The 23,303-nt window shown below is 38.1% G+C and overlaps 1 protein-coding gene across 6 annotated transcripts in view; it reads right to left on the bottom strand.

Annotated features, from left to right (window-relative positions):
• Abcb11 (ATP binding cassette subfamily B member 11) overlaps positions 1 to 23,303 on the bottom strand; it is a 105,714-nt gene that overhangs the window by 24,702 nt on the left and 57,709 nt on the right. For all 6 annotated transcript variants that reach the window (XM_070021436.1, XM_070021470.1, XM_070021454.1 and 3 more), the window contains 8 exons: positions 21,080 to 21,190; positions 18,945 to 19,070; positions 16,428 to 16,631; positions 13,651 to 13,821; positions 12,967 to 13,168; positions 12,096 to 12,165; positions 9,771 to 9,870; positions 4,679 to 4,843 (listed from right to left, as the gene is read on the bottom strand). In XM_070021436.1, coding sequence (XP_069877537.1) covers positions 4,679 to 4,843; positions 9,771 to 9,870; positions 12,096 to 12,165; positions 12,967 to 13,168; positions 13,651 to 13,821; positions 16,428 to 16,631; positions 18,945 to 19,070; positions 21,080 to 21,190 — 1,149 coding nt within the window. The remainder of the gene's footprint in view (positions 1 to 4,678; positions 4,844 to 9,770; positions 9,871 to 12,095; positions 12,166 to 12,966; positions 13,169 to 13,650; positions 13,822 to 16,427; positions 16,632 to 18,944; positions 19,071 to 21,079; positions 21,191 to 23,303) is intronic.

Raw genomic sequence — 23,303 nt, 5'->3', positions numbered from 1 at the left:
AAGGAAGGAAGGAGAAAAAGAATACTTGAGAATATACCTGAGAATTTTAGTATGAGGAAATTCTCAGGTATTCTTTTAATCTATATCTTGCTCAAGATACATGGGGGGGTAGGGAAGGGAGAGAGAGAGAGAGAGAGAGAGAGAGAGAGAGAGAGAGAGAGAGAGAGAGAGAGAGAGAGAGAGAGAGAGAGAGAGACTTTAAAATCCAATTTGCTATCAGAGATCACTAGAATTGGCTTAAAAAAAATTACATCTATCTGGAACTGAAGCTATTACCTCTAAATCACAATAAAATGAAAACATTTTTCTCCAAAACCTATTGAGTTTGTAAGTGGACTTTTCTAATTCTATAATGATTAGAAAATGATACTCATATATATGATGAATTTACTAACATTAACTTATGTAACTAATTGAGACTCCAGCTCTTGTGATAAGAAAACACATATCAATGGCATTGTCCATCCATAGAAAGAGATTTGGGGTTCAAAAGAAAAACCTTGTTCATATGTTTTTAATTGTAAAAATACTGTACAGAGGGGTTACAGTTACATGAGTAAGGTAATGAGTACATTTCCTATCAAGCATTGTTGCCTCCTCCTTTGTTTTTCTCCTACCATCCCTTCCTTCCCAACCTCCCCAACTACTCCCCCCCCCCAGGAGTAAAGGTCATTTTCAACATAGTGTCTTGTATATCTCATTGTTACAATGTGTCAAACTGTATCCCTATTTAAGCATTTTGTTTATTCCCTTCCCCTCTCCAAATTAGAAAAGCATATGTACATGATGAAACCTTCTTAATTCAAATCATATGAAGAAAATGTAAGAATTCTGGAAATCTATGTGTTAGAGAATTACTTAGTGTCCTGAAAGTAATTTGAGTAATAGAGCTATGCCAATAAACAGTTACTCAAAAACATTTATTCTCTCTTTCTCTCTCTGTATTGTCTACTGTATATCAAATACATCTTCTAGAAACAATGTGTATTACTTCAATAATAAATGACAAAGCAAAACTATTCTGTTCCAATGACCACAATTTGCAAAGCTGAGAGAAGAGTTCTAAGTTAACAAGGTTTTACTCTTTCTAGCAGGGAGTGTCTAGGCCTTTATAGCATTTCACATAAGTGTGAATGGGCTCAGGGTCACACTGTAACCTACAAGTTTACAGAGGAATTAACAAGAATTTAGGGTAGTAAATAAAAAAAATACATCTGAGACTGAGGTTGTTGCCTCTAAATCACAAGAACCCCTCAAAAAAAAAGAGCTATGGAAATGTTAACAAATAGATGAATTTAAAGTGGTTATAAAAATCACTAGCTAAATACCCTGAAATGCCAAAATGTGGTTCTATGATTGCCATTTTTCCCAAAGGTTACCATTAACGAGGAATATAGAATTCAGATTAGCCTATTTAACTTTTGTTCTGTACATGGAAAACTAAAGCTACAAACACTAAGTCATTTGCTCAAGTCATCATAGAGATTGTTCTTGGATGAGGACATGCCTATTTTCTAGCTTCCTGGGCTTTTTCCTGGGTATGTTCTTTTGGATTATGGTGTCATCTATCATCTCAGTGTTAATGAAAGAATATTTGGCTAATGTTAAAACAGAATCATTTGGTTCAAGATTGGGTCTGTAATATATCCAAAGACTTTTTTTAAGTCTGTTCTACAAGTTCTTGGTACATTCTTTTTTCCACAGGTAACCCAAAGATCCAAGATTCCCTCTTCTTGAACTGGTACAGTCCAAGCACATGTCTTTTTTAATGTTCTGCAATGGTTAAGTTTATTTCAGGGGAAATGGAACATTCATTAAATTTTGCTACATGTACAAAGGTGTCAAATGTGTAGCTTCATCTGCCTTAGTTCAATTTAGGTTTCCCTAAATTTGGATTCTCAAAGCAACCCATGAGATAGGATCCTGCCCTATATTGTTGATGAAGAAACTAAAGTCCCCCTCAGGATGAGTCACGTGCCCAAATGCACACAGTGCAGAATAGAGCAGACCTGCAACAAATCCATGGCTGGCTCCTCCCAGGTCTATGCTTTTCTCCAGCATGCTACATCCAAATTGAAGTTATTGGGGCACTTGGAACATTTTTCAAGCCAAACCTTCCAAGGGAAAGTAAAAATAGATAAATCCTGCCTTAAATGTAGATTGAGGCTTTTGTTAGCAACCTTTTTAAGGCTCTTCTTTTTAAAGCTCAATCATTTGCAAGGCTCATGTCTCACAGTGCATTCTTTTTTTGGGGGGGTGCTCTAGGACTGGATGCTGTTCCTCAGCAATTCTCAAGGCTAGTGCTCTATCTACCACGTGAGCCACAGCGCCACTTCCGGCTTTTTTCTGTTTATGTGGTGCTGAGGAATTGAACCCAGGGCCTCATGCATATGAGGCAAACACTCTATCACTGAGCCAACTTCCCAGGCCTTACAGTGTGTTTTTAAAATAGCACACAAGAATATTGTGCCTTGTAGGTTTGTTGGAATGAGATCAGAGCAATTGAAATCATATTCATGATTATACTCTGTGAAAGTATCATGAGCTTACAACTAAATAGTTGACTATGATGCAGAGAGGCAAATAGAAACAAACGCCATCAGAAAGATAATGGTTCATCCATCCTACAAACAAATATAACTCTGTGAGAACACAGCCAACTTTGAATTTTATCAGCTACAGGCAGCCATTCTGGTCCTGCAGCCATTAAAGAAAACTTCAACTACTTAGTCAAAATCCGCACTTGGATTTCTGGTACTTCTCAGAAGAGCCATAGAGAATATGCTGTCCAATAATAGCCAAAAAGGCACTCCAAGAGAGCAAAGTTACATGTGAACTATCATTTCCTCTCTTAGTATTGCAAAGCTGGGAGGAATCTTAGCCAGCATCTTTGCTAACCCTTCATTTTATAACTTAGGAAACGGGGACTGAGAGAAGTGGGATGATGTGCCCCTCGGGGCATGGTTAGTCCGTAGGAGCAGTTGTAGAGAAAAGCTCTCCTGGTAGGGAATTCAGGACTCTGCCCACATCGGGACTGGGTGAAGGTGATTAAATATATTCTTTATTCTACCTTTATAAGAAAGAAAGAAGCAAAGAAGAGCACAAAGCAAAGGCGCCAAAATGCTGGATTTCTTTTTAAGCAGGCGTTTGGGATTTAGGCTTCAGTCTTTTCTGAATCAGCCCCTTATTCCTTGCACTTGCTATGTTCCATTGTTGTCAGTGAGATAAACTTCCAGAACTTCTCCCTGCTGAGCTGTCTGGGATGGCTAGGGTAGCTGGGAAGGCAGCTTTGGAGGGCAGGAAAAGTTCTATCTTCATTATGTCCCCAACACATTCCAACACCAGCAATAGTGCCAGAAAATAACATTAATTGATGAACGTTTGTTGAATAATGAGTGGGATATTCTGTTTAATATCTATCCTCCTCTCAAACTGGAGACACCGTTGGCCGGACTTTCCCAGGTTCCTACTATGCTGGCTAAAGGGAATGATCAATAAATGTTTGCGAGTGAAGAAAAATACAATTGACTTGACTTGTTACTAGGTTATTCTGGTTTTTTCAGTACAACTCATACCATTGGAGACATTTCATATGGTCACTACTATCAAAAGATGAGAGAGATGAAGAGGAGGGAACTGAAATGTGAGCTTTCCTCATGTACTAAGTTCTGGAGCTTTTCCAGAGTGCTGAAAAAAGCTGATAATGATCTTTAGGTTCTAGGTTTCCTTCCTTGGTAATATGACACAGTGTGTGTGTGTGTGTGTGTGTGTGTGTGTGTGTGTGTGTGTGTGTGTGTGTGTATGTATGTGTGTGTCTGTGTGTCTGTGTGTCTGTGTGTCTGTGTCTGTGCATGTCTGTGTGTCTGTGTGTGCATACGTGTATGTATCTGTGTGTTTCTATTTGAACTAAGGACATATGACAACATATCAGTAACTAATTCTTTAATTGATCAGCAACTGGCTCTACATTCACACTGGCTTGTTGTTATAAGCCATCTGAGGCTTGCTTTGCTCCTTTATAAAGTAGGAATAATCAGAATCTGTATCTAGTCATTATTAGAAAACATATAAGCACAAAGTGATTAGACAATGACTAATAAATGTTTGCAGTTATTATAGAAATAAAGTGAAATAGAGAATATAAAAATTCCTAGGAAGCGAAAAACTAAAATAAACATCCTTTATCCCTTGCTTGATTTACTACTTTCTTAACTTTTCTGACTTTCATCCTGCAATCAATAGATGAGCAGAAAATTGCACACAGCATACCAACACCTGCCAATGTAAGTCAAACTCTATCTCAGCTGTTCAGTGAGATTAAAAAAACCGACCCAGAATCCTCTTGGGCTATTCAATGACCCTTGTTAGAATTCTGATTTGATTTTGTTGGGACCTTGCCCCAACATATACAGGCAAACTGTCTTCTTCCGAGCTTTCAACCTGCAGTGATAGCAATATGTTTTATAGAGTTTTCTGCCAGTCCTAACAACAGCATTCAGTTTCACACTTACCTTCTGTGTTATGGAAACTCGAAGAGCTTTAAAGATGAAGAAAAAGCTAATAAGTAATGAGCCAAGTCTGTTAAAAAACAAAGAGCTGACCTATCAAATACGATAATGCTACTGATACAAACCCAGAAGTCACAAAGAAAATAAAGCCAATTGAGTTGCTTGCTTACCCCAAGAATCTGGCTGAATACTAAGGTATAGAGGGGTGTAACTGCCCCATTAACAGCTGCACTGAGAGCCCCTACCAGCATGTAGGGCCATTCTGGAGCATTGACTTTCAGAATCTTTCTGAATGAAACAGGGTCAATTTCATCTTCCACAAACATGTCCTTGTCCTTGAGAAGAAAGAGGGTAAAAATGATCAATGTACCTCCTAGATGTACACATCATCATCTCACAAATGCTGTTTATTGTACAAGTCATCCTTCATTTAGCACTTATAAATTTAAGATTCACAATTTGGAAGTGGCACTGTGGCCCAAGTGGTAGGGCACTTGCCTTAAGCTGAAGAGCACAGGAATAGTGTCCAAGACCAGAGTTCAAGCCCCACAACCGACAAAAAAATAAAATAAAATAAAATAATAAAAGAGTCATAATTTGATTGGTTATGTTTATGTGCATGTATATGTGTGTGTCCTTATTTGATTGGTTATGTTTATGTGCATGTATATGTTTGTGTGTCCTCACAGCAGAACGTGCACCTTTACTGTAGTCATAGAAAGTTGCCTGAAGGTTCCTTTAAAAGAGAAGCTGTTAACAACACCACAGCAGAGTGGCAGTGGCTCTTGTTCATCTTTGCACCCTCAGCACAATGCTGAGCATAGGGTAGGTTGCCATTCATATTTACTGGATGGAAGAATGAAAGAACTTTTCACATTCATGGTGCATGCATACAATAAAACATGTATATATTTTTGCTATGTAAATGGCTCAATGCTAGGCACTGGATTCCCCTAGTTTCCTTGCTTGAATCTCCTGTGTAGATAAGAAGAAAACAGAACTTCCTTTTTGAATCTTGTACCTTGCTTTCTATACTTTGTTTCTGAATTCCAACCAATAATGGTTTCCTGACTTGATGGTAACTTTCTGATCTGTTAATGAAGAATTATATGTATAATGAAGGAGCTAAGATTTTCCAAATAAACATATTAATATGTTAGTAGTAATTTTCATTTTCTTACCTTTGTCTTACTTCATAATCAGTACCTAAATTCTTTAAGTTGGTTGTGAAGTTATATATATCTGATATTAGATTCTAACAGCATGTTACATATGTTCCATCTTTTTTGTTTTTTAATTTCACAGAAAAAGATACCTAAATGTTAGAGACTGAAACCTTTAGAGGCTTCCTCTAATCTTAAATGTAATCTTGGCAGTATAAGCTCTCACCCAATTTATGGGAGCTAAGGGTAAAGCTTGGAGAGTGAGAAGAAGCGATGTTATCTGTCACACTAGCTAACTTTGAATCTGGGGGTGAGTAACCTCACTTAGAATTTGGGAACATAGACATAAAACCATCCCATCTAAATTTTCGGTCAATACTTCAAGAGACCACAAGGTGGAGATAACTGCTTTATGCAAGCAGACCATTAGCAACCTAAGATAGTACATCCCCAATCTACAGAAGGTAAGGTAAGATAAGGTAAGACCTGCTCCATTAAGATGAGAAAAAGAAAGGATTTTATTATTATTTGCACTCGCAGAATTTAGTAAGTATTGAAGTACTTTAAAATGCTAAAATTGAGCAACACTAATTCATGCAAAATGCTCCTTGAGATTCAAAATCCCATTAGCCAAAATTTTTTTTTTTTTGGTCCGGTCGTGGGGCCTGAATTCTGGGCCTGGGCGCTGTCCCTCAGCTCTTGAGCTCAAGGCTAGCACTCTACCACTTGAGGCACAGCGCCACTTCTGGCTTTTTTACTTTTTGCTTATGTGGTGCTGAAGAATCAAACCCAGGGCCTCAGGCATGCAAGGCAAGTGCTCTACCACTGAGCCAACTTCCCAGTCCCTCCATTAGCCAAATTTTATTAACTCCAATTCATTGTTTTATTTTTTATTCCTTAAATTTATAGGACTTCACTATAGTTATTGCACAAACAAGTAGTATAAATACAAGCTCTTTTCCTCTTAGAACTTTAGCAAAATCACATCAGCTTCCTTACATGGCTTTTCTTCCTTTTTCTCCCTCTTAACTACAGAGTATAAGGTAACATGGTTTAAAAATACACTGGATATGCTGGGAGCCAATGCCTAATGTCTGCAATCCTAGTTACCCAAGAGGCTGATATTTTGAGGATTGAAGTTCTAATCCAACTCAGGCAGCACTGTCCTCAAGACTTTTCTCCAAACTAGGAAAAGCTGACCTGGAGTTCATGGCTCAAGTGCACAAGCACCAGTCAAGAAAGCAAGCTGAGCAAGGATCCTGAGTTGAACCTGGTACCAGAAATAACAGTAAATAACATTGAGGGACATTTAGTTGTTTGTTCCTAATTTATAATGCCAATGAGAATATAATATAGAATAGTTTTGAATTTCTCTAACACTAACTCCTGTAGGCAATGGACATTTCCCTTCCTTTGTTGATTCCCCTCTCCCACAGCTTTTCTTGCATCAAAAGAACTGAGGGGAGTCTGATGTCCAGGGCTCTGGACACATGGATGGTGTTCTATGACTGACTGAGTGAGGCAATCTACCAGCTTAATCAATGACAGCAAAGAGCTAGCCCTTCCTTCCTTTCTTTCTTCCTTCCTTCCTTCCTTCCATCCTTCCTTCCTTCCTTCCTTCCTTTCTTTCTTTCTTTCCTTCTTTCTTTGTTTCTTTTTCTTGTCTCTCTGCTTCTCTTACTATCAAACATTTACCCAGAAGCTAGAAAAATAGAAAGGTTGATTATGATCGGTACTGTTAAGTTTAAATCTCAACATACTGTTTGGTCCTTTCTCACTTGAAGTACTATTAAACTTTTTGCATCTTCTCATTATTTGGGGTAACATCATGGACATAAGCAAAGTAGTTGCTTTCAGAACTAGAAAAGTTTTTGAGTGTGTGAAAACTTAACATTCACATGCCTATGAAATATATTTTCTCTCACTGTGCTTCATCCTGCATCTCTTAAATAAATTCTCCTGTCCCACACTATTTAGATACTGAGACTTCTGTTTATTAATAACCTAAAACAAAGAGGCTTAATAATCCATCTCTAATAGACAGGAGGTCATAAATAGTATCATACGTTCTCTCACATTTCTCCATTGTGAATTCATGTGTTTGGCATCTTAATGGGTTCAAAGTTGGAATTTTATTGAAGACAGTTTGAAATTACATCCTGCAAAATGAATGTGCTTATAATTGACCTGTTCTTTGACTTACTTGCTCTAATGACTCTTAAAGCCTGGGTCTTATTTAACCATGGAAACTCAAACTTTCATTCTAGCTTAAAAGTCTCCAATATCCTACTTGCTATCATCCTCCATGACACTAAGTATCCGAGGTGATTCAACAAAAGTAAGATGTGATAACTAAGCTTAAGTTTAGGAAAGGATAAGACAGCATAACTTCAAACAGAGCTCAGTAAGAAAAATGCCATGAACAGATCAAATGTAAGGCTTATAGGGGATTGAAAATGAGAGTATCAGCCAGGTGCGAGTGACTCATGTTTGTAATCCTAGCTACTCTGGAAGCTGAGACCTACAGGAAAAAATTTGAAGTCAGCCCACACAGAAAAGTCTATGAGACTCCATCTCCAATTACCAACAAAATGCCCACTAGAGGAATGGCTCAAGTAGTAGAGCACTGGCCATGAGCAAAAATACCTGAGTGGGAATATCAGGACTAGAAAAGGCTTGGAAGAAGAGGTTGGGTGACTGCCTTTGATGGAAATTGGTATTGTTTTCAACAGCAAGACACAGCATCCTTATGAATGGGCGTTTTATAATTCAAAAGTTTTGACCACACTTATCAAATACATTTGTAGATCAACTACTTTGCCAGTTTTATTATAATTTAAGCAAAGACTTTAAAATCAGAGCAGAAAATAATTTGTTTTTTTTAAGCTTTAAAAGGATACTTCCATATATACAATGGACTTCTATGCCTCCATCAGAAAGAATGACATAACCCCATTTGTTAAGAAATGGAAAGACTTGGAAAAAATTATGTTAAGTGAAGTAAGCCAGGCCCAAAGAAACATAGGTCCCATGGTTTCCCTTATTTGCAATAACTAGTATATGTCTGAGACAAGCAGAAAAGGTCAAAAGCTATGTACGTATGACCAGATAAGATGATGTTAAGTGAAATGAACCCCAAGATAAGGACACAACTGTTCTTTTCTTTCTTGCTATTGTTTCTAATGTCTTTAAAATGTACAGTGTGATTTTTCTTGTTTCTTTTGTATGCTCTTCCCCCATGATATAACCCCTGTTTTCACTGTATTTGATGTCGGTGCTCTGTATCCTGTATACACATTTTTCTAATTGGGGGAGGGGAAGGGAAATAACAAAAAAAAGGATAAGGATACAGGTTGACCCATTGTAACAATGAGATATACAAGACATTACATTGAAAATGAACTTTACAACTTGGGGTGGGGAGGGAGGAGTTGGGGAGGTGAGAATGAATGGATGGATGGTAGGGGATAAAGAAAGGAGGAGGTAACAATGCTTGATAGGAAATGTACTCATTACCTTACTCATGTTACTGTAACCCCTCTGCACACTGTTTTTACAATAATAAAGCATAAAAAAGGATACTTACATATAAGTAATTATTTTTTTGCCAGTTTTGGGGCTTGAACTCTGAGCCTGGGCACTGTCCCTGAGCTTCTTTTTGCTCAAGGCTGACACTCTACCACTTGAGCCACAGTACCGCTTCCAGCTTTTTCTGTTTATGTAGTACTGAGGAATCGAACGCAGGGGTTCATGCATGCTAGGCAAGCATTCTACCACTAACCCACACTGAGCCCTAAGTAAATATTTTCTAAACACATATAATAAATACCATTTCTATGCTTAGTAGAATTGTTCATTACTAGCTCAACTTTAGTTAACATGTATTCTTCACAGGAATGGGATAATTTGTGTTTCTTTTTTATAATTGAGTAAAGTATAGGGCTTGCACTGGGTCCTCGTGTTCCCACTTGTATTTCATCTGACTCCGTGAACCATCACAGATGTACACATAAAAAACACATGCGCTCAGGTAGAAAAGGCATCTCAAAATCCCAGGAGAGACTCCTTCCACTGCCCCCACAGTTGACTGGAGCCTGACCTTTGTGTCTTTGTAAGTAGACCTGTGATCTACAACAGATATTGGAGGTTCGTGTGCCAGCTGAGAAAGCTGAGACCTGGAGCGTTGCCGAATGGAAGCTCTGTAAATAAAGAGAAAGACACAAGATGTAGATGGTTGGGCAGGTTGGAACATGATTCCACTGGTGTCCAAGCTTTCACTACATTCACATAAACACAAAGGTCTGATAGGTCACATGGCAATGAAAACAGGGAACTTCCAGGTTAGGTTTGAAAGACCTTGTCTTGGGTCAGAATGGGTCAGGTTGATTGCTATGGGCCCAGGGCTCTGAAACTGACCAACCTAGATTTAAGTACAACCAGTGAGGGAGAAAGGAGAACATAGTTGTCCTACACTCATTAAAAGTTGCCCAGGGCTTGAATATGTGCCAAGTTTATGATTCTGCTAACTGCTACCATGGCAAAGAAAATTGTTCATTGCTTTTAGTTACCATTCTGGTTTAGGGTACACATTGAATCTCTTTATCTCTGTCTCTGTCTCCATCTACATCTCTATCACCTGTCTCTGTCTCTGTCTCTGTCTCTGTCTCTCTCTCTCTCTCTCTCTCTCTCTCTCTCTCTCTGTGTGTCTCTATTTTTCTCATGTAAGAGTGAAAAGAGAGGAATGTTGGATTCAAGGAGACATGTCTTTATGACTCTAGCACACTGTAGATGGAACTAATCACTTTACTCCCCTGTGAATTTATTCATTCAGAGAACATTAGATTACAACAAGGTAGTAGCTGTGACTGCTCATCCAGGCTCTTGAACAACAAGTCAGCTTAATTACATAACTTGACACCCTGCTCTTTTAGTGACTCTGCCAATCCGTCACCCAGGTTCAACACTGAGCATTTATGTTAAGTCCTCCCTCTTCTTGTTCTTGTGCATGAAGGTTTTTTCAAGTGTCATATGATTGGATGTGAAACCATTCCCCACCCCTCCTCTCTGTCCCCAGAGTGACCTCTGGGATACTCCTATTCCTTCTTATTTGGCCTGTGACTATAGTTATTCCTTTGAATTAGACAACTAATGTTAGGACATCTTTCCAGAAGGTGAAGAAGAGGTGGTATCACCTAGAGCTAGATAAGGTGCAAGACAGAGATAGGGCTCAAGGTCATGGATCTAAAGCCAACTCACAGCAATAGGTACCAAAGATGGAGTAGAGGGGAGGAAGGAGTATCATGGCTAATTCTAGTATCATGACTAGTACTTCTACCTTGCTGTTCTGAACATGGAAGGCTTACAACAGTGTCCTCTTGGGTTTCTGCTACGTTAATCTTATATTTCTTAAGTCTCACTCTCTGATATCATCCTCCAAACCATTCTTTCTGCCTGACATAGGTTGTTATGAGACTATGAGTACTAAGTGTGCTGGGAAAATACACCTGCCAGGGCCCAGTATCCAAGGTTTCTTGTCAGGCAGATCAAAAACACTGGAATAAGATCACATCATACCCTTTTCTGAAACAATACATCATCTTCTCTTTCCCCTCTCAGAAGCTCTGTACTATTTGGTGACTAAACATTGTAAAAACCTTTTTTGCAGTGAAACTCTTAAACTAGGATGAAAGATTAACTTTCCAGTCATGCTAATACTTCAGTGTTTTGAAGGTATATACTTACATATTGATCTAGTGAAAAATCAGCATGTCATTTAGAGACATTCTCTTTTAAAACTAAGAAATAGTTTTATCAGACTGAGGAATAACTTGACTTACTCTGAGAGCAAAAGTGTTTGTATTTCAATTGCCTCTTGGTAGTTAAAAAATGGAGCTAAGTGCATGAATATGATCTTCATAAAAGACAGTATCTCATATTGCACTTAGCTTGAGTGGGGAAAAGACTACAACCAGATTTTTATGTTTTTCTTTGAGAAAAGTAAAGGTTTTACAATGTAGGTCAGGTTGTCCTTGGTCTCACTACATAGCCCAGATGAGTCTCAATTTTGAGATTCTCCTGCCTTGGCTTCCTGAGTCCTGGGATTACAGATGTGTGCTACAATACCTGGGAAAAACTGATTTTTTAAATCCCCTTCCTAAACTCCATAAACAATCTTTTCCCCTGAGAAGCCTCTATCATTTAATCTACTCTCAAATAGTTGAGAAGCACATATGAAACAAAATCCCTATGGAGACATACATTCACTATAACAATGAAGCTTTCCTCTGCCTATGCTTACTCCAAAAAGCCTGGGAATCTGTGTAAGGATTTCCTTGTTGTGTCTGAGACAAGGCCTGAGGATCAGAGTGACAAAAGCCTCCTAAAAATACTTGTAAACTTCAAACTGTCACATGGTTGAGCTCACCTCAAACTATCCTGGTAGCCCCCTCTGCTGAAGGTCTGCTGGGGCACATCGTCTTTGGTTGCATCTTTTCCTATTCAACAAAACAAGAGCCATTCCTTAGTGTATTCAACCACCAGAGTCATATTTAGATAGAATTATTTACTGTGCTTTCCTAGAATGTAGCTACAATATCTGATGTCAAACATTCTGCTAACTTTATTGCAATAAGTAAAATTTGGAACTTGTCCAACACATTTTTTTAAAATCAAAATGTTTAATACAAGTAAGTCATTTGAGATATATGCTAGACTGTTACCTTTATAGAAATAAGTATATTTTAATATGAATCATAAAATACTTAAGGAAAGCCCACTGGAAAGTGACCAAAAGATTGATAGACCTAGCAAACTTTTCAAAATCCTGTCCAAAATGACTTGTGTGTTATAGTAGCTAGGGTATTGTGATTCACAAATACAAATATTAAATGGTGAAGAAAGTTTAGAGAGGTTGGTTAATTTTGCTTGGAATAACCATCAACTTTGAAAGTTCAGATTGATAAAGAGAAAGTAAACTTGGACCTAAAGTGTTTGCATTTGAAAATAAGTATAAAATTTTTTAGTCATTAATGAATTTACTCAAACACTCTGGTATGCAGGACACATTCAAAAACTTCTACTATTTGCAAAATTAAAGAAAAGGAATGGAATTGAAAACTAGAAGACCATGGGTTTAGCTCTATGACTTGATATAATATGTTCCTGAGCTTCAGATGTTTTCTTTACCATTTATATAATGCCTGCTAGACTACAAGGAGAAGAAATTGGGCATTGAAAGCCATAAATTACTGTTTGGGTTTAAGATAGGGTTCAGGGGAAAGGAAAAAGGTACTTGCCCTGCCCATCCTCTTTACAAAGGGTTCGATCTCCTTGGCTTTGCAAAGTCACTAGTGTGAAGTAGATGCCTTTCCTTTCCAACAGTTCTTCATGGGTTCCTCTTTCCACAGCTGTGCCATGTTCAAAACCAATGATGACATCTGCCACTCTGACTGTGGATAGGCGATGGGCAACTGAAATAATTGTGTGCCCGTGCTGCATCTGTAGGAATGTGTGGCACCCCATTAAACAAGACTGAAAGATAGATCTGACACTGACCTTCAGATCACTCAAGAATCTACAAGTAAGTCACAGCCCTAGATCATGTGCATATACTTAAATAGGCTGTACAGGCTTTAGAAAAAACAAGAACAGCTTCTTGCAGCCAAAAATCCCATCACACATTAGTCTAGTCACCACAATTAATTCACAGTATAAAATAAGGTAGGGAGATGTTTAAAAAATCATGTTAGTCTTAACAATAGTCTAAGAATAATATTTTACATGCACAGCTATTGAAAGCAAATCATAGCCATGTTCAACATGTGGAGGATTTTAGTCAGCTGATACTTTGCAAATGATTAGATTGGATACAAGGATCCATGGAGAATCACATCTTGTCCCTCCCCAGGAAGCAATCTTTTCTGCAACAGTGCAAGCACTTCCACACAGACCTTGAGAATGAACTCAGATTTTCCACAAACCTTATTCAGTGCTTCTTGTACCATGGATTCACTCTCATTGTCCAATGCTGAAGTGGCCATGTCCAAAATGAGGATCTTGGGATTTCGGATGAGGGCTCTAGCAATGGCTATTCTTTGTTTCTGGCCACCACTCATCTGGCTTCCTCCTTCGCCAACCAGGGTGTCAAATTGCTAGGAAGAACAGGATGCTGGTCATCAGGGAGATGAGGATGGCTCTTCACAGTGGCTCACAATGAGCCAGTATGAGATTTTTTTTCTAATTTCTTCAGCAAGCATGAATTTCCACAGGGGCAACTTTTACTGAAAGAAATACCACTTCCAAAACAGATGATCTAATCAACATTCGCATGCAAGATAAAGACAAGAATTTATGATTTCATTTCCAGGTACACTGAGCTTAACTTCAAATAAAAATTTCCAACCAAAGTAAAAGTTCAGCAGTCTGAAAATATAAAAGCCATCTTAGAAGACTGAAGTGCATATCAAGTCCTTGTCACCTTTCCCTTAGAAAACACAACAAAACACAATGCTGACAGATCTATTTGTGAATGAAAGCTCAAAGGAGCTTTTTAATCATATAACCAAATACAATGCGATATATAGCACCATATAACCATGGATAGCAAATGGTTATAGAAGATCTCACATGCCTCATATGACATCAGAATCTAACAATATGGTTCAAGTTGTTAGACTCTCATCATGCTCAGAATTAGCCAATATGATTTGAGCTCCTAACACATGTAAAGCATGGTGCTGAAATTGTGTATGTATCATTTCTTATAATCTCCAGAAATACCGCATGAGGAAGATACTGCTGTTCTCTATAAGCAGAGAGTAAAGAAACACTGGCCAAAAAGAGGTAGAATAGTTTGCAAGTTTGCAAACTTGCAAACTCATAAGGCTGGTACTTAGAGAAGTTGAACTTGATACTGAGTTGAGTCTGATTCTAGAGACATACTTTTCAACCATTAGACTACAGCATACTCATAACTGCAAGACTATTCATAACAGTAATTTAGAAATCCAAATATGAAATGTCCAAACTCATTGGCTCAGATGCCCAGGACCACCTGTCTCTCCTGCTTTTGTGTTGTACAATTTTGAGTAAGTTATTAACTTCTTAGAACCTCAGTTCTCCATAAATCAATCAGGATTATAGTTGCTGCATTGAAGAAAACATTTGAGGATTAAATGTGTCAATGAATATGAAGTGCTAGAACAGTTCCTGGAATGTAGTAAGTTCCACATGCATATCAGCTATCAATAATCCTTCTCATACTTGGCAGACCATCAATACCAATGTAATAATACAAAAGGGTTTTGTGTGTGTGTGTGTGTGTGTGAGAGAGAGAGAGAGAGAGAGAGAGAGAGAGAGAGAGAGAGAGAGAGAGAGAGAGAGAGAGACTGCACTTGAACTTGAGGTTTTGAGTTCTTGCTTTGCTGTTTTGCTCAAAGCTGGTACTCTATCATTTAAGCCATACATATGCTTTTGGCTGGTTTACTGGAGTCTCTTGAGTTTATCTGCCCAGGCTGGCTTTACTCAGCCTCTTGAATATCTAGGATTATATGCACCATGAACCACCAGAGATTGTGTTTGTCCAAAAATTGTGTTTGTAGTAGTCATTATGACAGAAATATCTGGGGAATTGTTTAAGACTCTTTGCTTTTTCTTCTTCTTTGTTAGTTGTGGGGCTTGAACTCAGGGCCTGGACTGTCCCTAAGCTTTTGCACTTAAGGCTAGCACTCTACCACTTTGAGCCACAGTTCCAGTTCCTGGGGAATTGTTTTGAATACATGAGATGCTGTCTTAAGGACATAACATATAAGCTGTGTAAGAACAAGAGAACTAAAGAATAATGGTAATGGTTGTTATGGTTTGGATCTTAAATGTTCCCATGGATGAGTTACCAGCCTGTCTGTAATTGGACTTTGGCTTTAACTTCTCTATCTCTGTCTCTGTGTCTCTATCTGTCTTTGTGTCTCTGTCTGTCTTGTTCTCTCTCTCCCTCCCCTTGCCCCCAGTCTCTTCCATGGCTTCCTGGCCACCGTGAAACAGAGCACTTTTGCTCTGCCCACCATGCATCACCATTATATTCTTCCTTGCATCAGGCCCAACAGCAAAATTGCTAGCTGACCATGAACCTTAGTGAGCATTTCTTGACTTGTTTATCTCAAGATTTCGTACAGTGACAGACAACTGACTAACACAATGATGAACATAGAGAGAGCATTGTGCCTCATGTATATTTTAGATACATTCTTTTTTTTTCTTTCATTTTTTGCCAGTCCTGGGGCATGAACTCTGGGCCTGGGCACTGTCCCTGAGCTTCTTTGTGCTCAAGGCTAGCACTCTACCACTTAAGCCACAGTGCCACTTCTGGCTTTTTCTGAGTAGTTTAGTAGAGATAAGAGTCGCATGGACTTTCATGCCAGGTCTGGCTTCGAACCACAATCCTCAGATCCTACCGTCCTGAGTAGATAGGATTACAGGCCTGAGTCACTGGCGCTCTGCTAGACACATTCTTAATAGATGGAATAAGGAATTCTGTTTCAAAAAGAGATTTTAAGAAGAAAATTCCCCAGTTTGGTAGATTTTCTATATATAAATACCTATTCAGAAGAAAAATGTAAACTCTTGGTACCCAAGCTTGACATTAAACATGGCGTTAAAAATTTAACAACCCAGAATTTAATCAAATGAAGATGTGCATTTTCATGTAGCTTTGTTCCTTCTATGAACCCCAGGTTTACCATGGAGTACAGGCTAGGGATACCTGTGGCAGGTTCATGATGAAGTTGTAGGCATTGGCATCCTTGGCAGCGCGCACAATATCTTCCATTGTGGCCTCTTCCCTGCCATACCGGATGTTTTCTGCGATAGTGGTAGAGAACAGAACTGGCTCCTGCTCCACTATTCCAATCTGATTCCTCAGCCACTGGACATTAAGAGAGCGGATGTCATGGCCATCCAGAGTCACCTAGACAGTGTGAGAGCAACAGGGCACTGCTTTGAGCACTTTAAGATTCTAAGTCCTACCATGAGGTATATTTAACCACTGGGGAGAAACATAAAGACTGACAAGATTGTTATAGAACAATCCTTCGTAAAATGTAGTTTTTGAGTGAGAATCACATTAGCTGGATGCTGGTGGTTCATGCCTGTAATTTCAGTTACTCAGAAGACTTTGATCTGAGGATCATAGTTTGAAGACTGCTCAAGCAGGAAAGTCTGTGAGACTCTTATCTCCAATTAACCACTAAAAAGCCAGAAGTCCAGCTGTGGCTCCAGTGATAGAGTACCTCTTGAGAAAAATACTAAAGTGGCCAGGCTCTGTGTTCAAACTCCAGCACAACAAAACCAAACAAAAAAAGAAACAAAAATCAGAAAACAACATTAATAGACATTAAGTTTAGCTAAAGGACAATTCATTGTAGAGACACAAACAAGTAATGTCACCTAACTAATTCTACTGGCACAAGAATGGATACATTTTTTAATTCCTTGATTATTTACCATGCTTTCAATATTTTAATCTTTTAATGTATGACCCAAAAGGGACTTCAACAAAACAATAAAAAATAAACAATATACTCTATCTTGTATGTTTGTTTCATAGAAGCAGATTTTAGTCAGATTCATCAAATAACACTGTGTGTTCAAAAACCATTGGACAAATATGGTCAGATAACCAATGTGCACATGTGAAAATTTGGAGGGATGGGTGGGGTTGGGATAGATGGGGACAGAATGAGGGAAGTGGTGACATTGACCAAAATAAATTGTAATCATAAAATGATATGTTGAGTCTAAACTATACAACTAGTTAAATAAAATAAAAATTAATTTTTTTTCAAAATCAATTGAGAGTAAACAAAAACACAGTAAAATCTTAATATCTTTTTTAAAAATTCAACATATTGGGGAAGGCAATGAAGAAGAGCAAGAATATAGGAGGAATGGTGAGCAAATGCAGTTATTATATTCAATGTACATCATGTAAAGATTGGGAGGGTAGAATGGGTAGAATGGGAGGGAGAAACGAGGGAGATCAATGAAAGGGGTAACATTGATCAAGAAGAATTTCACTCATAACCTGACTTACGGAATTGTAACCTCTTTGCACAACTACTTAATAATAAATGGTTTAAATGGTGATTTTCAAAGATTTAGAATACTGGGGTGGCATATAGTAAAGAATGCCAAACTGAGAAAGGCATGTGTGTGAGAAGAAAGTTCTGAGCTGCTAGCCCAACCAGTGTAACACCATATACATCCTGGGGAACTTATCATATCCATGAAGGAAAACAAGGCCACCTCAAGGCATCAGCTGGAAGCTGATGACCATAATTCTGAGGCAGAATGCAAAGAGCAGGAGCTTTGTCATCCACACACCTAGGTTCAAGTTGTGTCTTGGTCCTAGCTACAAGACCTGAGCAGGTCTCAGTCCCTTTGGCTTTTCCTTTCTTGTGTGTAAAATGGTCACAGACACCTTTACAAGTCATTGTGTAAGAGAGGAATCATTTGTATGTGACATCTAACATAGCATATGATAAATATATGATAAAGCAATTATTAGTATGGTAATTCTTTTAGTTTTGGTCTATGTTTCCTCAAATAAACACAAGGAAAATAAGACAAGAAACATTTGTGAAATTATGCATTCAAAATGATGTGTGTGTGTGTGTGTGTGTGTGTGTGTGTGTGTGTGTGTGTGTGTGTGTGTGTGTGTGTTAGTACTGGGGGCTTGGGCACTGTCCATTAGCTTTTTTGCTCCACTGCTTGGGCCATAGCCTCACTTCTGGTTTTTTAGTGGCTAATTGGAGATAAGAGTCTCATGGACTTTCCTGCCTAAGCTGACTTTGAACCATGATCCCCAGATCTCAGCCTCCTGAGTAGTTGAGGACTAAAAAGGGATGAGCTGCCCACTTAAATTTTTTTTAAACTTTTCAAAACAATAATTAAGGACTGTTCCCTGTAGATTTCTACCTGTGTTCTCGTTTGTATCCTCAGCATTTGGGAGAACTTAAGTAATCCATGATGATTTTGTTACAATACAAAGGGGTGGGCCTGGTAAGTGACTCACCCAAGAAGCAGCAATACCAGTTTTAATGTGCTGGCACACTTAATGACTCAGAAAACATACTCAGCTAGTCATGGAGTACTGTCACGATGCAGAAAACATATCGTGTGAATGCAGGCTATGCATGTGCCAGGACTGTCTTAGTTTGACATTGTACTACGATTTGGACTTCCTAGTCTCCACCCATTGAAATTTCTGGAAGATACATACCATGCCTTCACAGGCGTCATAAAATCTCTGAATAAGTTGTAATGCTGTACTTTTGCCAGCCCCACTGGGTCCCACCAGAGCTGTCATTTCCCCTGGTTTAATGACCATGCAGAGGTTATTTAAAATCTGGAAAAGAAAGAAAATGAAAACTAAGTGAAATAAGCCACACCCAAAGAAATATAGGTTCCATGGTTTCCCTTATTAGCAATAATTAGTATACATCTGGGCTAATCTTATCAGATAAGCAGAAAAGCTCAAAAGTTATGAATATTAAAAGAAAATTTAAAAGTTCAAATTATCACTATAAATCAAACCAAGCAATTCAGGTGCAAGTTAGGATGCTTTGTAAGGAAACTATATGATTGTATGCCTACTTATGTCACCACAGTACCTAAGGTAAGGCTTCCGCATTGAGCAAAAGGCTTAATAGTTGTGGTCAATAAGTAAAATGATATGTGCTAATATTAGTAAAATAAACTTTAAATTTTTTGTTGTTGTTTTTTTTATTTTTATTTATTTTTTATTGTGAGAATACCGTACAGAGGAGTTACAATTACATGGGCAAGATAACGAGTACATTTCTTATCAAGCATTGTTGCCTCCTCGTTGTTTGTTGTTTCCTCTTCCTATCCCTTCCCATACTCCTCCCCTCCCCCCACTCGGTCCTCCCTCCACCCCCCACCAAAGTTGTTAAGTTCGTTTTTTGACATAACGACTTGTACATCTCATTGATGCAATGGGTCCACCCGTATCCCTAGTTAAACGATTTGTTTTGTTTTGTTTTTGTCCATTGTAGGGCTTAAACTCAGGGTCTGGGCACTGTCCCTGAGCTCTTTTGCTCAAGACTAGTGCTCTACCACTTTGACCTACCTTTCTACTTCCAGTTTTCTGGTGGTTAGTTGGAGATAAGAGTCTCATGGACTTTCTTGCCCGGGCTGGCTTTGAACCACAGATCTTAGCCTCCTGAGTAGCTAAGATTACAAGCATGAGCCACCAGCACCCAACTCAAAAGTTTTATTCCAAAATCTAGTTTTAAACATTCTGGCTGGGCAAATAGCTCATGCCTATATTTCAGCTACTTGGGATATGGAGTTCAGTAGGATCATGGTTTAAGACCAGTTCCATGGTTCAAAGCCAGCCCATACAATAAAGTCAACAAGATTCCATCTCCACAAATGCAGAGCTGGTTGTGTAGCTCAAGTGGTAGAGCACCAACTAAGTAAGCAAGCTGAACAAATATAAGACCCTGAGTTCAATCATCAGTACTGTTCCTTCCCAGGGAGAACAAAAAGGCAGAATAAGTATCATTTCAAAGTTAGTTCATTCAAGGAGAGATTCTAATTTTCTGTAACAGGGATCACCCTTATAGGTCTTTGGCAGGAAAACTGTAAATTTACTTTACTGTTTGCCTTGAATAAACACCTAATACAAGACATGCAAGCAAATCTCCAATTCCCCTTCTTCTTTTTTTATTGTGAAAATACCATTCAGAGGGGTTACAATTACATGAGCAAGGTAATGAGTACATTTCTTATCAAACATTGCTGCCTCCTCCTTTATTTCTCCTTACCATCCTTTCCCATCTCCCCCCTACCCCATCATCCCCCCGCCCTGCGCCAAAGTTGTAAAGTTAGTTTTTCAACATAATGTCCACCTGTATCCCTGTTTACTCCCCTTCTTATTAAGGCTAGTGGAGTGAGGCTGGTGTATTACAGGTGGGAAGTAAGCAGCTCCAGACATCAGCTTCCCATTGCTGCTCATTACTACCTAGTTAGTGTGCCCCACCCTCTTTGTCTACAAGCAGTGATGATGAAGGCATGCTTCTTGTTTGCTAACTGCCTTGTCAACTATTTGTCCTGTACTTAGAATGACAGGCTCTGCCACTCATTTCAACAGAGCCTTGTAGGGTTGATTCCATTTGAATGTCCTGTTAAGCCATGTTCCAATCAGAAGAATTTACACAATATAATCATTCCAAAGATGTGGTGTGTCACCTAAGAGGGTACAACCTTAGTACACTTACTTTTATTCCTAAAGCTTAAGTCAGGCTTTGAAAACCAAGCCATCCGGGGCCCTAGAATGAATCATCAGAGAATCAAATGTCCACTCCTTCCAGGGAAAAGGCTGGCACTCACCTTTACGTTTGGTCTGGAAGGATAGCAAAAGGTCACATTGTGGAATTCAATTTCACCCTTGATTCGATCCAGCTTGTAACCATCCTCTGACATGCAGTCAATGGTGGGTTTCTGAGCGGAATAGTGAAGACATAACAAGCACACATTACATGTAATTTTCTGATCATCTTAGTGTGACTTAACTCATAAAACAGAACAGCTAGGTAAAACTTCACAGAGGTATTCTACAGATAGCATGCTTCTGCCTTAAATATTTATGAATAAGTGATAACAATCACTATTACTTATTGAAATATTAGTGAGATATTACATTACCATATATTGTTACAAAGTATGTTATACTAATGTAATAAATAGATATCTTTATTCAATTACTAGTGTTTATCTAGTTGTAGCTATGAGATTATGTACATCAGTATTATATAATCATTTCTACAAATGTAGTAATAAAAAGTTATTGATATATAATATATAACATCAATATATATTATGACTAATGTTTACTATAATACATTATATTACATTAGTCATGTTACTGAGATAGTGTTATGTATAAGTATTTTTAATGTGCTTTTTTCATTTACATAGTCACCATAATATAACTGGAAAGGTGATATGCTTATTTCTCAGATAAGGAGGTAGAAGGATCCCAGATTATTTCATACCTAAGATCATACAACCAGTCTACCAAACTAGGCTATATGTGAATAACCATTGCAGAAGATTAAGTGTATATAAACAATGCCATCAAACACTGTCAGCTTGCCCTTTATATCTTGAAATTTCACTTCTATTGTTAGCAGTGAACCTAATCTAAAATTCAGTCATTTTGGCTAAATAGACAAGAGCAAGGACTCCTGCTATCAGAATACTTCAAATCGAACTTTTTCTCTATCCAGCAAGCAGTAATAGAAAATCATCAGCACTGATCTATTTGAAGGTATGGTGTAATCTACTTTCTTCTTCTTAAGTATCTAATAAAGATCATAAAATCATTCTTAATGCCTTCATTTGTGTTAAGGGTCCTTTTACAGTCATAACTTCCTTTGAGCATATAACAACCTGTAGAACATGGTAGTATTCAAACAGATCAACATCTTTATGAAACTTCCAATAATCTGGCTCTACCAAAGCATATAGGAAGCAGGTTTTTCCAAGTTAGAATTACCATTATCAAGAAACTAACAATAACAAATGCTGACCAGGAAAACACTCTTTTACATTATTGGAATGTAAACTTGTTCAACCTCTCTGAAAAGCAGTATGGAGGTTCCTCAAAAAAACTAAATATAGAATTAATCTATGCCTCACCAATTCCACTCCTCCTGGTCCTTTATACAATAAGGCACCAACAATGCTATAGTAAAGCCACCAGCACAACCATGTTCATTGCAGCATTATTTACCATAGCCAAGATATGAAATCAGCCTAGATGCTCCTCAATGGATTATGTTTATATACACAATAGAATTTTATCCATCCATTAGAAAACATAATATCATACTATTCATAAAGAAATGGAAAGACTTGGAAACATAAGTTGCATGATTACCCTTATTTGAAGGAGCTAGAATGTGCCTATGAATCTGGAAGGTACAAAAATGAATATAACTGAATTAACTGAGGTATAATAAACTTTACAGAGAGCTCAAATAATATAATTCTTTAGAAAGACTAAGTCAAAGCCCAACAAAATAAATACCAGGAGATGGGTACTTGCAAGGGGGTGGGGTGGCAAAAGTAAAGGGATAGAGGAACGAAGGAAGAAAGTGGGGATACTGCAATAAAGAATTTATTGTATATCCCACAAAATTAAGAAAAATAAAGGAAAGGGTGGGTTGAAAGGAGGTAAAAAATGTTGAAGGGGTAACAGATTAAGATGCATTGTATACATACACTGCTTTGCTAAATGGAAAAAATCAAAAATATCCTACCAAAACAAAAAGAGTATCTTCTTCATATACATTAAATCTCATTGTTTAGCAAAACACAATTGTAGTTCAGGACATCCATGAGCACCTATAATTTCCAGGGCTTCTGAACATTTTTCCCAGAGGGAAAAACATCAAGTTTTCACCTTCTCCCTGTTTTCAGATTGGAGATCCTACCTTTGTTTCCAATATGCTTTCATAGACTAACCAGTAAAATCCTAGCCAAACTACCAAGATCCTGCAAAAACTGGTAAAGACTTCAAGGTATATTAAGAAGATGAACTAGCCAAGCG

This window comes from Dipodomys merriami, unplaced genomic scaffold, assembly GCF_024711535.1.
Source record: "Dipodomys merriami isolate MVZ:Mamm:240054 unplaced genomic scaffold, mDipMer1.0.p SCAF_1, whole genome shotgun sequence".
In the NCBI taxonomy this organism is placed as follows: Eukaryota; Metazoa; Chordata; class Mammalia; order Rodentia; family Heteromyidae; genus Dipodomys; species Dipodomys merriami.
Note: the sequence above shows the minus strand (reverse complement) of the source record. Positions and strands in the feature narration are given on the sequence as shown.